Source organism: Lissotriton vulgaris, chromosome 4_1, assembly GCF_964263255.1.
Source record: "Lissotriton vulgaris chromosome 4_1, aLisVul1.2, whole genome shotgun sequence".
NCBI lineage: Eukaryota > Metazoa > Chordata > Amphibia > Caudata > Salamandridae > Lissotriton > Lissotriton vulgaris.
The window spans coordinates 572050140-572065946 of NC_141691.1; the positions used below are offsets into that span (position 1 = coordinate 572050140).

At 42.7% G+C, this 15807-nt stretch overlaps 1 protein-coding gene across 1 annotated transcript in view; it reads left to right on the forward strand.

The window, feature by feature from the left end:
* ITGA9 (integrin subunit alpha 9) overlaps nt 1-15807 on the forward strand; it is an 885057-nt gene that overhangs the window by 777551 nt on the left and 91699 nt on the right. The window contains exon 25 of the mRNA XM_086964777.1: nt 7277-7396. Within this exon, the coding sequence (XP_086820903.1) occupies nt 7277-7396 (120 nt within the window). The remainder of the gene's footprint in view (nt 1-7276; nt 7397-15807) is intronic.

Below are 15807 nucleotides of genomic sequence, written 5' to 3' on the forward strand. Positions count from 1 at the left end.
ACAAGCCCAGTCCCTGCTTCCCATAGCTACTGTTCCACCCCATTCTACCCGCATCACGACCTCTACTGACACCAGCCGACTCCCAGTATTATAGCCGTGTCCCTTTCCTCCGTGTCCCAACCAACAGGTTAGATTGCAGCTTGCTTGTCTCCTTTTCCTGGGCTCCTATACTCTCCCCCATCCCCCTCTTTTTCCACCCCACCACCCACTCCCATCCTTTACTCATTATTTGTGCTGATGACCCCTAGTTCTACCTGTTACCCGTTATTCAAGCCATCTAGTTGTTCGGCTCTGTGTTTCTTTAGCTGTAGTGCTTGGTTGTTGTGCTTGCCTTTAAATCACTATGGATATCGTGCTTATGGCCCGAAATTGTAGAAGTGTCTTCCTTGAACTCGGAATCATTAACCTCGATTATGCATCTCTTACATGAGGCTGAATGCCTGTTTGTATTGTAACTTTTGAAACTCAGTAAACAATGAATGCAAAAAAAATTAAAATAAAGGAATGCATCCCCCCAAAAACATCAGCTAAAATATTTTCTTTTTATGAAACCGAGAATACAATGGAAAAAATAAAGAAGCAATCATCCACCAGGTTCTTTGGGAGACATGTACAGTTTCCTGTAGCTTAACTATCACCAACCTGTTCCAAAGTGAGCTGCAACCCTGTAACGACAAGGCGGGATGTTGTATATGGTATGTTATATGTTACAGAGATTGGGGAGGCAGCCAAGAATTATACTATGCAAACGCCAACATGCTCCATACCCAGTGTGAGCTGCAACCCTGTAACGAAAAGGCGTGATGTGTATACGTTGTATGTCTGTATTGTTGGACAAAAACGTTTAAAAATACATTGAAATAAAAAAAAGAAAATATGGGCATATTTTTTGTATGTTTGGAAGTAATAAAGAAGCGATTTACTTGTCACAAAAAAAATCTTCCTCAAGATAAGCAGAAAGAAGAGAGCTATGAGGAACAAATTAAATATAAATAAGCTTTCATTCTTCAGAAAGAACATGAAAGCAATAATAAAGAGAAGTTATAGAAATGGAGTAGTTTCTACGAACAGTTTCTTCAAACATTCTTAGTAGAGTACTTGAGAATTAATTGAGATAACTAAAGCCAGATGGATGAATATAACAATAAATCTGGGCTAATCCTGCCATTCTTAACATGTAAACAAGAAGCGGATATAATTGCTCTACTTAATGAACCTGTCAAGTAAAAGAAGTGCATAAAAATCCCTGATATGTTGTCGGTCTTTGAGAACCTCTGTCAGGAAGAACTCAGACAAAGTAGCTGCTAAATTTACATCAGATGGTATGGATTCTAAATCAAATACGACCATACCTGGATCTCCATACCTCATACAGAATACATTATGATTTCTGTAACGCTCAAAGAAATACAATACTAGGGCCTAATCAGACCGCCATAGCCACAGTGGCACTACGAGCACCGCCGCACCGGTGGTCCGATCGCTCTATTACAAGTTGGGTGGTCGGACCACCGTGGTACAACCGCAACTGCCAGGCATAATACGAGGAATACAAGGAAACAAAGGTGGCCCTTCAGGGCCCCCTGTTGCTTCTGGACCATGAGGTGCCTGCAGGGGGTACATGCTGTGCCCCCTGTGTGCATGCATCTCAGTTCCTGCATGGCATGGACTGCACCAGTCCATGCCGTGCAGGAACTGCCTTTGACGCTCCCATTGCAGTGCCTTTTTCATAGGCGCCACCATGGGACTGCCAAAGAACCGCCCGCCAGAGTCTTAACCCCTTAAGCGCTGCCGTCGGCCATCGGTCGTCGCGAGCACTACCTTGCCAGTGCTGCGCACGACCGTTGGCCGACGGGCCAGCGCTCGTTATTCAAACGTTCAGCACTGGGTGCTGAACGTTCGACGCAACAAAGGGGTTAAAAGTCGTAATGTGTAGGGCGGCGTCAGTACGGTTTTGGCTGTCTTGGAGCAGGGCGGCGAAGGTGGCCCGCTCCAAGACCTCCAAAGCCGTAACTAGGCCCTAAATCTTAATATAATGGTACAACTCCAGGTTTCTACGGTATTTGCAATACACTTATAACGCAATAACATTTTTCAATAATCTCTGACATTTGTTGTTAGGTTTGTTTCAGACAGTTATTTGAAGATCACTAAGTTCTTTAAATCGTAAGTGCCCTATCACTGTGTTCAACTCATGGAGAAGATATGGCCTAGCGGCTAGGGAGGTCGATCTCAAATCTGGGGAACCGGCTTCGAGTCTCTACAAAAAAGCTCAAAACACTGTGATTCTGGACAAATCATTTAATCTCCCCATGCCTAACAAAAAGAAAAACGAATGTAAAGCGCTTGATGCCTAATACCTTCTGGTCAAGTTCGCGCTACATAAAACTCCAGAAAAAAAAAGTTTACGCAGACTCCAAGATGCTAATTAGCCAGCTTCCAATAATTCCGTCAGATATTCATTGCAATCAGCAGGGTTTTATTTCTCAGAAAAAAATCTCTCATCATACCGTTGAAACTATCATAAACCAAGATTATGCATGTGCATTTCTTCATTGTATTGTTTTGCATGATGTAGGTATAGAAGACACCGAATTGGGCAACAGAGACCCTTTTTGTCAGCTATTCTTAATACACTTGTTTTTCTACAGTATTAACTGTTTAAATCCAAGATCTAGATCACAAAATCTTTTTTTTTGTAGTTTTTTGGGTCAGGTCAGCTGTTTTTCCATTGATAGGCTTTACTTGTTAAGCCATGCACATAGATTTGTTTTAGCAGCATTTGATTTTATTGGTGGTAAAAGCTGATGGCAGTATTTGCATTTTAGACTAAATGTCAGGATTTATAAATGTCAAACTTTCATTATCTTCATGGGTGACAGAAAGTAGCATGTCCACTGATAGTAGTCTCGGTTTTACGAATAATCCAGTTGGGAAGTTCTTCAAGTATATATGTTCATCAGTGTTTTTGTTTCTATTTTGAGCTTTAGCCTGAATCAAACCAATACAGTAACTGTACTTTAAATGTGAAACCAGTTTCTCAATATCATGCTCAAGTCAGATCCACCACTTTATGTTTAAAATTTTCCATGCTCTGGATAATATATTCAATGTCACTCCATAACACCTTACAATGGGTTGATAATCTACTTAACTTGCTGTTCCTTTTTCTGCTACATTAATGAAGTTCTGTTCTCAATAATACTGAAGTTCTGTATTCTTCTTCAGCCCAATTCTGTTGGCACGCCCAAAACAGTCACTAAGATACTCAATTTAATTACCACAAAATTCCATGCTGACCTGCTGTAAGAAAGTAACACACATACTTAGCAGAGGCTGAGCACTTCTAAATCTCCATTTTAAATTTTATACTTCTCTAATATTATGCACAATGGTTTTTACTATGACAACTTTCACTTTTGAAAAAAATTTCTCTAAAATCAATGATTTCAGACTCCTTCATATTTTTCATGTTTTTTTCATTTTAGCCTCCGCCAACCCGGCTTCCTTGTATTCAGATACGGTCTAGCATAGCTTTTATACTGGAAAGGTACAAAATACTTTGCCTAGATAAACTTTAAAACCTTTCCCACTTTGGATGTGTGATGTACAGTGCAGTATATGAGAATGCACCACAAATAGACTAATGAAAATATGGGTATTTCGGTGAACTATGGGAGACCTGTTACTTTTCCTAATTGTTCACTTACCAAATAAAATATGTTCATATAGACATTAGACAAGTCTAAAAGCAATGTTAACCTAAATATTTTGTCCAACTATTATAGTCGGGGGACTTAGAAGCAGTGTAGTGATTCCCCATATTACACCTCAAAGGGTCCTACATAACAACACGATAAAAATAACATATACATCTGTGGCGTATTATTTCCGCAGAAAGGTGGCAATGTTTCCCAGTAAAATGGACAGATGATTGATACTCGACAAGCCAGAAAGTGGTTTGGGCCTCATCAGGGTTATAAAGCACTATACATGTTCTTCAATAGAAAACATTAAGAAACAATGAGCCATTTCTAATTAAAGGCCTTTAAGGCATTGTGGTGGGTGTTTATGGACACATTTGAAATGTTTCTGCTTTGATGAAATTGTTTTTCACAGACAATAACTTTTTTTCGGCTGTATATGGAACTGTTGCAATATCACTAGCTTTGGATTCTGGCCCAGCTCTTACTACCCAGGGCTAATATATTGTGGCAAGAGCGTTGTATTTGACCATTTGCCTGGTGTCCACACGTCCATTGAATTGGATGATAATCAAAAAGAAAAGACAGAGATTAAATTAGGAAATTGTGAAATTATTCATATACATTTTATGGCAATTAAAGATGTGTGAAGAGCTTTCCAAAAGCATGTATTTAGCACATTATAATTTTTTCTAATCGTACTGAGAAAATGTTCGTCTGATAATAAAAGTGTGTATTTCCACTATAAGGAAAGGCATGTGCCCTGCTTTATTATTCAAACTATGGTCTAGGTGTATCTCCAATCAAATCCATGAAAACAAGTGATGTCTTCTACCACTGTTCAACGCCATTGTATACTAAAAAAAAAATCTACTGGGGCCATTTCATGCAAAAAAATTGAAAAGTATGTGCAGAGATTTAGATCTCCACCAAATGTATTTTTACATTTTTTTCTTACTTACAAAATTTCCCTGTGGTATCCTTGGAAAGCTGTGCCAGGCACATACAGGTAGATTCATCAATGAAAAATCGGCTCGCAAAGGGCCAGATTCTGAGAATCTGGCCCTTTGCGAGCGCAATTTTTGCATTTGGGATTCATCATCCCAAATGCAAAAATCGGTAATTGCGAATTCGCTAAATTGCGAGGAATTACATTTAAGGAATCTCTATTTGAGATTCCTTAAATGCAATTCATTAACCATTTTTAAATTGCGAAATCGCAATTTCGGGCCGCTATTTACAGCGAGGTCAAATCTCGTGGTAAATAGCGAAAACTTAGAAAAATGCTTTTAAATGCATTTTTCTAAGTTGCATGTTGCACACACACATGTCCTTTGGACATGTGTGTGCGCAACACCAATGTAGATTACATTTCAGGGGTGCTACAGGGTGTCCTTTGGACACCCCTAGCACCCTTGAAATCGCATCCTTATTTGCGATTAGCAAATTAATAATCGCAAATAAGGAATAACTCCCCATTCATTCCTATGGGCTTTTAGGCCCATAGGAATGAATGGGGAGTTATTCCTTATTTGCGATTAGCAATTTGCTAATCGCAAATAAGGAATGTGTAGGAATCGCTATTTATTTAGCGATTCCTACATTAATCCCGTTTTGCAAGTCCTTAATAGCGATTCCCTAATAATCGCTATTAAGGACTCGCAAAACAGGACTTTGATGAATCTAAGGGATAATTCCCAGTTTACTACTGGGAATGTCATGTGACATGTTCCATGAGGTCATATTCCTCATCCATAAATTTACATATCAGTTTAACATTTTTCCATTGGGAACATATTTTTTAATTGAGAAAGCTCTTACTTTGCACCCCAGCAAATATATGGGTGCTCTACTACCCTTTCCATCCTTAAATGAGGGTTTCTCCAGCCCTTTGCTGGAGTACATCTCTGACCTTTTTCACAGTGGAAAGAGGTTGCTTTTCTGCACTGAATTGTGGGAATGCCTCCAAACATACATTACATTTTTGTGAGTGTTCCCTTTTTTCAAGCGACCAGCCCTATTAAGTAGACAAACACGCTGTCTAGCCAATTATTAGTTTGACATTTTTATCTACATGCTAAACTCAAAAGAAATTGTGATAGCTATGGAATAAATACACAAGGTTTTAGAGTGGTCATACAATTTATTTTGAGTTTACATGTAGATAAAAAAATACCCCAAAATGTGCCAAAGATTCAAGCATAACTAATAATAAAGCAGAAATTACTATAATACCATCGTCCTAAAACCGTTAACATTCAAAGAAAAGAAAATGGAACAATACATTCAGCAGGTAAAACACAACACAAAAAGTGATTCAAACCAGACATTTAGGAGCTTTCTAAATTACAGAAACCACATCTCAAAGCCAATATGGTTAAGACTAGGGGTGGGCGGAACTTGCGAAGTTTCATTACATAAATACTCTAAGAGATTCCGCAGAGTTCTCCAAGTGGCAGGATTTCAGCACATCACGCTGATTTTAAACGACTGGAACTTGTTCCATGCTGTAAAATCAGCGCAAATGGCACCATGCGCCACGTCAGATGGCACTGCATCTTTCTGCTGCTCAAGTAGATTTTCTACTCGAGCAGCAGCATTCTCAACATGAACTATAGCGACTTGCTGCAACCACCCACATTGAGAAATCATCAGGGACTCATCCTAGAGCTCAATTTTTCTTGCTCGCCAACTTAACATTGGTGAGCTGCATGCGAGAAAAACTCAGCCATGTGGAGGTTCATGGAGTTTTTCCAGAGTTCCGCACTCCAGGTGGAGCTCAATGTGGACACAACTCTGTAAACTCTGCTAGCGGAGCAGAGTTTACTGCTCATCCCTAGTTAAGACTGGGTTTTGTGCAACATCAGAGTTGGCATAACATTCTTCTTCAAACTAAGATGATACCAGAGAGAATATAGTCTCCATTTGACGGATGCATGTTCTTTTTTGGATCTACATCCACTCATTGTATCTTTGAGGAAGGCATGCTTTACATTTTTGCCCATATGTTACACACCTCCACAGCAGAACATTATTGATCAACCGGGTGGATGCTGGTCAGGTGAAATTTGAAGCCCAGGCCTATTTAATTTAAAGAACTCTTATGATGTGTTAATGTCACGTATTGGAGCATAGATTCGAGTTTTGACTTTCCCTGCAATGGGGGCTCTGACTTTGGTCACTGCTGCCCTATACCTCTCAGACTAATTTGTCTGAGAGGTATAGAGCATTTTGTGTTTGGTACGTATGAAAAAGCATTTTTGGAGTCAGAAACTTCCCAATTCTACGAATCTGGTCATTACCTACAGCAACAATGGTAGGACTATAAGAATAATAAAGATACCTTACCTTTTCTCTTTTTTGTGGGATGTGAATTTTAACAGCGTAGAACTTTTTCAGTGTGAAACTGGAAAAGAAGCCTCACAGCCTAAGGTCTGTAAGTAACTGCTTGAATGCACTGACCCACAGTTGGCCAGTGACTTCCCCGGACTGCCAGCTGCTCATAGTCGCATTTGAAAATAACTATTTGTTAGAACTATTAAAAGGTGTCTGATCTGATGATTTCTTTTTAGGAATGCGAGAAACCTGGCAAGATGTGTTTAACTATAAACTGCTATCTGGGTTCACTTCCAAAAGATGAAAGCCACAATTTGGATATTTATACCTTACTGAATACTGAGATATTAAAAAAGGTAAGCTATTTTATTGTTGTTTTGGTGATCAAAATAATGTTATTTAAAAATGATGCCTCCTGTGCAAACATTTAGCTCAGTTTCCAGCATTAGTTAAAGTAGATTCTGTACTACGCAATTCGTAGCAGAATATGCTAGTGTTGTATTATCAGTCAATATAAATGTCATGATTGTGTGCTGCTCACCTCTGGTTTAAATCTTAGTGCCCATTGTGTTTTAGAATTAAAAATTACTAGTTCCGTTAAGAAAGTTAAACTATACAGTGATGTGTGTTTAAGAAAAAGCTGGAGGCTTGTAAAACAATATTATATATCCACCCTTTTCCTTTAGTGTGTGCATGTTTGTATATGTATATATATATATGTGTATACTCTATAATTTCCATATGAAACGTGAATTGTATGTTGTGAACAACTACACATGTCTTTCTGCTGCTGCACGTGACGCATCTCACTCCATATATATCCCACATTCCTTTTTTAAGTTACCCCTATCACATGGTTGTTGATATGTAAGTCACTTATTCCCCTTTTGTTTATAGGCGATTTGGACTATGTATTTCATATGGGGACATTAGCCGATCCACGGCTGTATGTTTTTGTCTAACTCATGACGTTTAATTTTGATACGCCACGCTTGGAATAATGCGTCTGCCCATCTGTGGGCTTAACCACTTTAGTCTATCTTATGTATAATGTCATTCAGTGTTATATATATAACACACATTACAAGATGGCCGCACCTATTCCAAGCAAGGTGTAAGTCCCCTTGTCTTTGTCCATGCCTCATTGAATGTGGGAGTGATCATCATCTGTTTAAAACAATGTCAGGAGTAAACACAGTGCATCACACACTGACGAAGGCAGACCGCCGAAACGCGTCTGTGTGCACCCCTCCGCTAAATAAAATCTAGCGCGTTGAAAACCTTCATCCTCGAGTGCTGTCTTATTCTTTCCGGGAGTCGGAGGATTTTGGAGCGTTATATATATATATATATATACATATACGTGGTTTTGAACTTTTTTATGCATTTTTGGTATTAGATGTGACACTTTTTTATAAGTAATTTTACACTTGGTTTTGATATTAGTGTGCTAGTATTTATTTGCAAAGTTTGCACACATTCATTGCACTAGATTGCTGTTTGCACATTAAATATAGCCCACATGGGCTTTATTCTTTTTGAAAAATGCAATGATTTATATAGGCGCATTGGACAGGAATGAATAAAGGTGGAGGAGACATGAGAAAGGGTTCAATTTTATTTATAAGCTGGGCCATGTTCTCCACCTATGTCCATGTTGAGCTGTTTGCATGATGGATAATAACACAGTAGCGAAATGATTAGACATGTATATATTGATTTTAACTAGAAACTGAATTTATTCATGAACTAGTTTTTACATGTTTTTATCGATTGCACTGTTCTTTTAATCATGCATATCATCTGCCGTTTTATGATTGTATTTTACAGTTATTGTCCTTTTCATTGCATTGAATTCAAGTGTATATTTTATAGTACAGATAGGGAGACGTTAGTCTGTCTTCCATGCTTATGCATTTTTACTAGCACGCTAGCACTTTTAAAAGGTCACCTTACCTTTTCAGTGTTTGTCATGTGATCAAGGCCCTTCGCGGGCTGAAACGCGTCATGGTCGACTTGGTGCTTGGGCTTGAATAAATAATTTATGCACCAGCTAAGGGTTCGTCTCGTCTTTTGCCCAGCCGCTTTTAAGACGTTGTATGCCTCATATATATATATATATATATATATATATATATATATATATATATATATATATATATATATATATACAGTCCTGCTCCCAAGGAAGAAGGTGCGTACACAAGACTGTTAGAATAAGGTTTTTTTATTTTCTTGGGTCTCCCTCGACCCCGAGATTAGAGAGACGCGTTTCGGCTTTGCAGAAGTTTTTATCAATACACACACACACACACCTTCCAAAAAAGGATAGAGTAACGTTATAGCTGGGGGAATTTGTCAGTGACATTAACTTTTTGAACTAAAACAAAGCACAGAGACTCACCAGTTACAGTTAGCAGTGCTACTTGCATCCCCATTTGTCATTTCAGATGTCATAGAACATGTCATGAGTGATATCCTATGAGAGGTCATAAGCAGTGCATGGCGGGGGCACAATGTTATAGCTCTATAATTGGTGAATTTGTGTGTTTTTTTAGTTCAGAATGTTAACGATTCACTAACAAATTCACCTAATAATAACAATACTTAAACCTTTCATTTTTTATCAGTAGATTTCTAAGGTTTACTAACTATAATGTTACTTTAACCTATGTTTTTTCTATTTTTTTAAACGTAAAGTAAAAATAGGGCCTGACTCTGGGCGTTTTTTTTCAATAAAAGGGGAGGGGGGGCTCACAGAGCCCCCTCACTGAACAGTTATCAGACCCAGAGACCCCATCCCTGTGCCACTTATTTAAAAATGTGCTCCCACCGTGCCATGGTTACCTATGCAATGTTCATGTATAATACAATTACAACCAATGCTATGCGTTTGTAAGATTCCTGCCTTGGGGTCTCCTGTAGATGTTGTAGGAGATCCCCTGTGTCATGTAGGTATAAGCTCAGGTTCTTTACTAAAGATGGAAGACAGTAATCCACATAGTTTGAAACGGGTTCCCACAGTGAACTCCTTGCGAAGATAATTGGTCATCTCAGTAGGTTTGTCTGATCCTTGTGGATCTTTGGTAAGAAGTATATTGAAGGAATGAGGGGGGATTCTACTGTCAAGTGTCTTGCTTCATCTAAATCAATCAAATCCATTGCTATCCATTTGTTCAAATTATCTTGTAGAACATTTTTGTGCTCTTGAATGGGGTTTACTTAAAGTTTTATGCATCAAGTTTCCTCTGATAGTGAGCGATTAGCTTCTTTAATGTAATCCCTTTGAGAATGATGATGTTGCTGCCTTTATCTGTGGGTTGGCTGTATTTTTAATGGGGAGTGGGACCCTCTCCTGGGACGTTTTTGGCTCTGGGGACCACCATTTCCCCAGGGCACGCCCTGAAAAAATAAAGGAGGGGATGTTGTGCTGCCCCCCTGCTTGAGCCATTAATGGCCCTAGGGACTATCCTGTGGACTGCCACCTCCAGGCTCCGGCTCCCTATGTCCCAAGGTGCCCACCCTCGGGACATGGTTGTTTGCTTTTGTTTGGCTGAAGCTTCGACAGCGCCCATCAAGTGGAAGCAAACCGTCAGTGTGCTCTCAGCGAGCGGTAGCAGAAAAACTGTTTCCGCCTCCTGGGAGCAGAATTTGTGGTTGTTTTCCTGCCCATTGTCATGCAGGAAGGAAAACTGAAGAAAAAAATGCTCCAGCACTCCGCGAGCATCATTTTTTGCTGCTCCCTGAGGGTGGAAGCAATGTTGGATACTGCTGGAGGTGGCAGGGACCGCAAGGAGATGTATGCTTCCCCCGCGGTCCCCAACAGTGCACACTGGGTGCCCCACCCATCAACAAGTGGCCGGGAACAGGAGGAGAGAGTACCCGGGGCCAAAACAGGAATCAGCGGAGGATATAGAAACATTTCCAAAAGGTGTCCAGTAGGGTAGCAGCTGTTTGACAAGCTCTTTGCAATGGTTCCAGCACAACATGCTGTTGGTTGGGTTGTTGGATGATGTGGGAGTGAGAACTGTCTATTGTTTACTTTCTTAGAAAGAAAGTTACAAAATCCTCACACTTGGTTTCGGTTTGCAAATTACTGATTCCTAGAGGGTTGCTATTGGACCCACCTCATGAATGTTAATGAGCTGGGTTGCGAGTTGCAACCCACTAGTAATCATAATCATCACAGGGATGGTGGCCTGATGGGGTTAGCCCACCACCACATCTGTAATTAATTTTAAATTTCTTTTTAACTGGGAGGAGCTTCGCGTGCAACCAAGATGGCTGCGTGAGCACAGGGCTCCCGATACCCTCGCTACCTCCCGCATCAATCCTGTAATATATCCTGCTCTTCATTGACGACTTTGTAGAGAAGAACCTCGGGTGAGGCGGAACCTGTAATCGGATTTTGAATCGGACTCCGGGAACCGAAGTTACGGTGCTCTGAGTGTCGCTGCCTGCTCCGGAGCGATGCCTGGGGCTCGAGTTGGCATGATACCCGAGCTGTAATTGATCAACATCGGCCTGAGGGGAGATGGACTGGCGGTCCGATTGACTTTCGCTTTCATTTCTGGTGATCTCATCAGATGACTTCCCCCTGGGCTGGAGGCTACGGCTATGTGTGGCTTGTTAGAGTGCTTTTCTGACTGCAGTATCGGAAAAAAAGCCTTCCTGTCCCCTCTGACTACCACTGCTCCTTTGTCTTACTGATATGGTGTTGCCATATTCCACCACGACACACCTGTCTCTACCACCTGGTTATTCGCAATGGCAAGCAAAATTGATGGAGACAAGTCGAAAGCTAAGACAACTCGGCGAGGTGGATATACCCAATCCAACAATATGGATCGGTTCGCTCAAGCTAAAGGATCCCCCAGCGGACTGGGTAAATTGATGGAAGACTCAAGGGGCACTCCCCCCTCGTCAACGGAGCTAACTTTGCAAGACATAATGGCCGCCATTGATAGCAGTAAAGCCTCCCTTGGACAACAAATGGAGACCCTCGCTCTCAAGTTGGAAACAGTGGCTATAGACGTCAACCTGATTCGAACTGACTTGTCCAAAACAAACGAGAAGGTGAAGTCCTTGGACATCAAGACCGTCAGCTTGACGGGGGATGTCACTGACTTGCAGACCGAGGTCCGCAACTTACGAACCTCCAATGATTTCATTGCTCGTCGTCTGGAGGATTTTGAAGGAAGAGCTAGGCGTAATAACGTCCGCATTATTAGGGTTCCGGAAAAAGCGGAGGATCCTGCGGCTGATCTCTTTGTAGAAAATCTTATAGTCTCCCATCTCGCACCTAAAGGACTGAGTACGTTTTTTACAGCTGAGCGGGGCCACAGAGTTCCGGGTGGTAAACCAAAGTCGAGGGCCCCACCGCGGCCTATTTTTGCTAGGATTTTCAACTTCAGAGATCGAGATGCAATACTGCAGGCCTCGCGGATGGGTGGGCCCACGAAGTTTGGAAATACTACTGTGAGCTTCTATCCGGACTTCACGCAAGCGGTCCAGAAACAGAGACTTAAGTTTTATGGGTGTCAAAAGGAGACTGAGAGACATGGGCCTAAAGTACCCGATGCTCTTCCCGGCCAAACTGCAAATTGAATCCGAGGAGCGGACATGCTTTTTTGATCGACCTGAAGTGGTGGCGGAATGGCTGGACAATCTGCCTAATCAGCGTGGCCAGGATGGACATTCTGGAGGAGCGAAGGGCGGATCGGAGGAGCAGCAATAGGTGCTTGGCCTTCGATTTCTGGATCATGTTGGCCTCGGACAGTGGTTCGCTAAACTGGCTGAGTGAACTAAAGTGACAATTTGGGGGGTGGCGGGGCTATTGGTGGGTCTTCTTCTCCTCTGTTTCACTTTTTGTAGTTTAGTTTGATGTAAGGGCGACAGGCACACTGCAAGTTGGGGTGGCTTTTTAGGCTTATGCAGGGGTGCAGGGTGGGGGGTTTTGTAACAGGGTTTTGTTGGTGGGTGGGGGATCCTATTTTGGGTGTTTGGGTTTTTTGCAAGGCAACGTATTGTTTTATCGTCTGATGGAAGTGCTGAGTTCTGGAGAGGGATGGATCGATCTACGTTTCCGGGATGGGGGGTAGGGGATTGAAACTAATTAGTTGGAGTGTGAATGGGCTGAGGGATAGGATAAAGCGTGGGGTGGTGATGCAATTGTTGAAACGTCTTTCCCCTGATGTGATACTCCTCCAAGAAACGCACTTGATAGGCCGAGGTTAGACATCTGCCACGGGGTGTATCCAACCACTCCCCAGTGGGGCTTCAGATGGAGGTACATGCGGGTGTTGAGGGCCGGGTGAACCCGATCAACCCCTGGTATCTTCGGGACCTACAACCCGTTCAGCCCTGGTTAAGTCCCTTGACCAGTAGTTTATGGAAAATGAGGGGTCTGTTTCATCCGCTGTGTCGCTTTGGGAGGCTTTCAATACTGTCATTAGAGGCCAGGCATTGTCTTTGATTGCGGGGGTGAAAAAACGAAGAAATGAAGAAGTCGTAAAGATTGAGTCTGAGATTGTGGAACTGGAGTGTGACCTCGAGCAGGGGATTACCCGTGCGAAGCTGCATGTTTTGCATCTTAAGCGACTGGAATACAAGGCATTAGTTACGGATGCGGCTAAGATTATGAATAGAGAGCAGCAGGGTTGTTTGTATGATGTTGGAGACAAGGCAGGTAAACTAATAGCATGGCTGGATAAGAGAGACGGGGCGAATCGTGTTGTGCCGGTGATGGATTGAGTGAATGGTGAACGAGTGACCGACCCTGATGTGATTACCCATTGCTTTGCGGAGCACTTCCAGACGGTCTATTCCCCAGTGTCAGAGCGGCCGGAGGAGGATTCGCATTTGTTATTACGCGATATAGCGTTGCCGTGCCTGTCTGACGCAGATAGGGAGCAAATGGAGTCAGCGATAACTGTGGATGAAGTGGCTCTTGCTATTCGCTCTTTGCGATCCGGGAAGGCTATGGGACCCAATGGTCTCCCTATTGAACTTTATAAATTGCGCCCGACAAGATGGCTCCGTACATAAGGGATATGTTTGTGGAATCGCACGAGAGGGGCTCCCTTCCCAGGGATTAGCATCTAGCTACCATTGTGGTGATCCACAAGGAAGGAAAACCGAGGGATCAGTGTGCTTCCTATAGACCGATATCTCTTTTAAACGCTGAGCCTAAGATTCTCGCGAAAGTATTGGCTAACCGATTAATAACTGTGATTAGCGAGTTGATTCATCCAGACCAATCCGGTTTCATCCCGCACAGGAACACGGTTCTGAACCTTAGGCGGTTGCATGGTGTTCTTGCGTGGGCGGTGACGTTACGTGAGCCGGCCATCTTGGCCTCCTTGGATGCCACGATGGCGTTCGATTCCGTGGAATGGCCGTATTTGTGGGCTGCCCTTGCTAAGTTTGGATTTGGTCCAGGTTTTATTGGCTGGGTGCGGCTCCTCTATGAGGACCCCCTGGCGCAGATTGTTGTTAACGGGCGGGTTTCTAAACCATTCGGTCTGGGGAGAGGTACGAGACAGGGTTGTCCCTTGTCGCCGTTACTGTTTGCTCTGGCCCTCGAGCCCTTGGCTCCATGGATCAGGTGGGAACCCTCGATGAGGGGCATTCAGTGGTCCCCTGACTTCGAGGATCGTATCTCGCTTTATGCGGATGATATCCTACTGTATCTAACGTCGCCCCGGAAATCACTGATAGTGCTGTTCGATGTCCTGACCTCCTTTGGTAGGAATTCTGGTCTTGTCATAAATTGGACCAAGTCCTGTTAATATGTATTCTCGGGTGAGGCCGCCCCTCTTCCACGTAACTGTCCCATCCAGGTGATGCTTTTGGGGTTTAGGTATCTCGGAATTTATATTTCATTGGACACTATGGCTCGCTATGAGCAGAATTTGATCCCACCGTTAAATAGGTTGAAATCGGAAGTGGCGGGTTGGCGTAAGCTCCCGCTTTCGCCGCTCGGCCGGGGAAGCTCTCTTTATAATGATGTCTTTACCACGTTTCCTCTATGCACTCCAAAACACTCTTGACATAGTTCCAGCTAGCTATTTTCATGCAGTGGACGGTCTCCAGAGGAAGTTGATTTGGGACGGTAGATCCCGTATCGTGCACGCCAAGCTAACACTCCCTTGGTACGATGGAGGTATCGCTCTCCCTGACATTAAGCGGTATTACTGGGCGTCTCAACTGAGCGCTATTAATCATTGCATGTATGGTCCTAAATCTAACCCCGCGTTTACTATGGACAGGTGGTTGTTGCCTGGGGGCGATTATTATAGAGCGCTGTACTCTAGGTCAGCTGGTAGGGATCTGACGGGAGCTACGAGGATTGCGGTGCGTCTGTGGTGTAATGCGAATAATGCGATAGGGTGGAAAGATCGCATGACTCTGGCAACCCCACTTTTTGCGTTTGAGAGACTGGGAACCTGTGTAAGACCAAGGCTTCGAGAAGTGGGACCTGATTGGCATTAGTAAGGTGGGTGACCTATGGGTCAAGGACAGTATTAAATCATTTGAGGCGCTGAAGATAGAGTTCCAATTAAATGATAGGGAATACTTTCGATATCTTCAGATCCGCCATGCCTTGCAGTGTAATATCTCAGATGGTGAGAAGAACCCGGAATCGTCCCCGCTCGAGGATAGGGTGCTGGATTGTCATGTGCCGGACAGTACTATCTCTTTGATTTACAAAGAACTAATAAACGATAGGACTGACCTATTGGTACAGCTCCGGGACTCATGGACC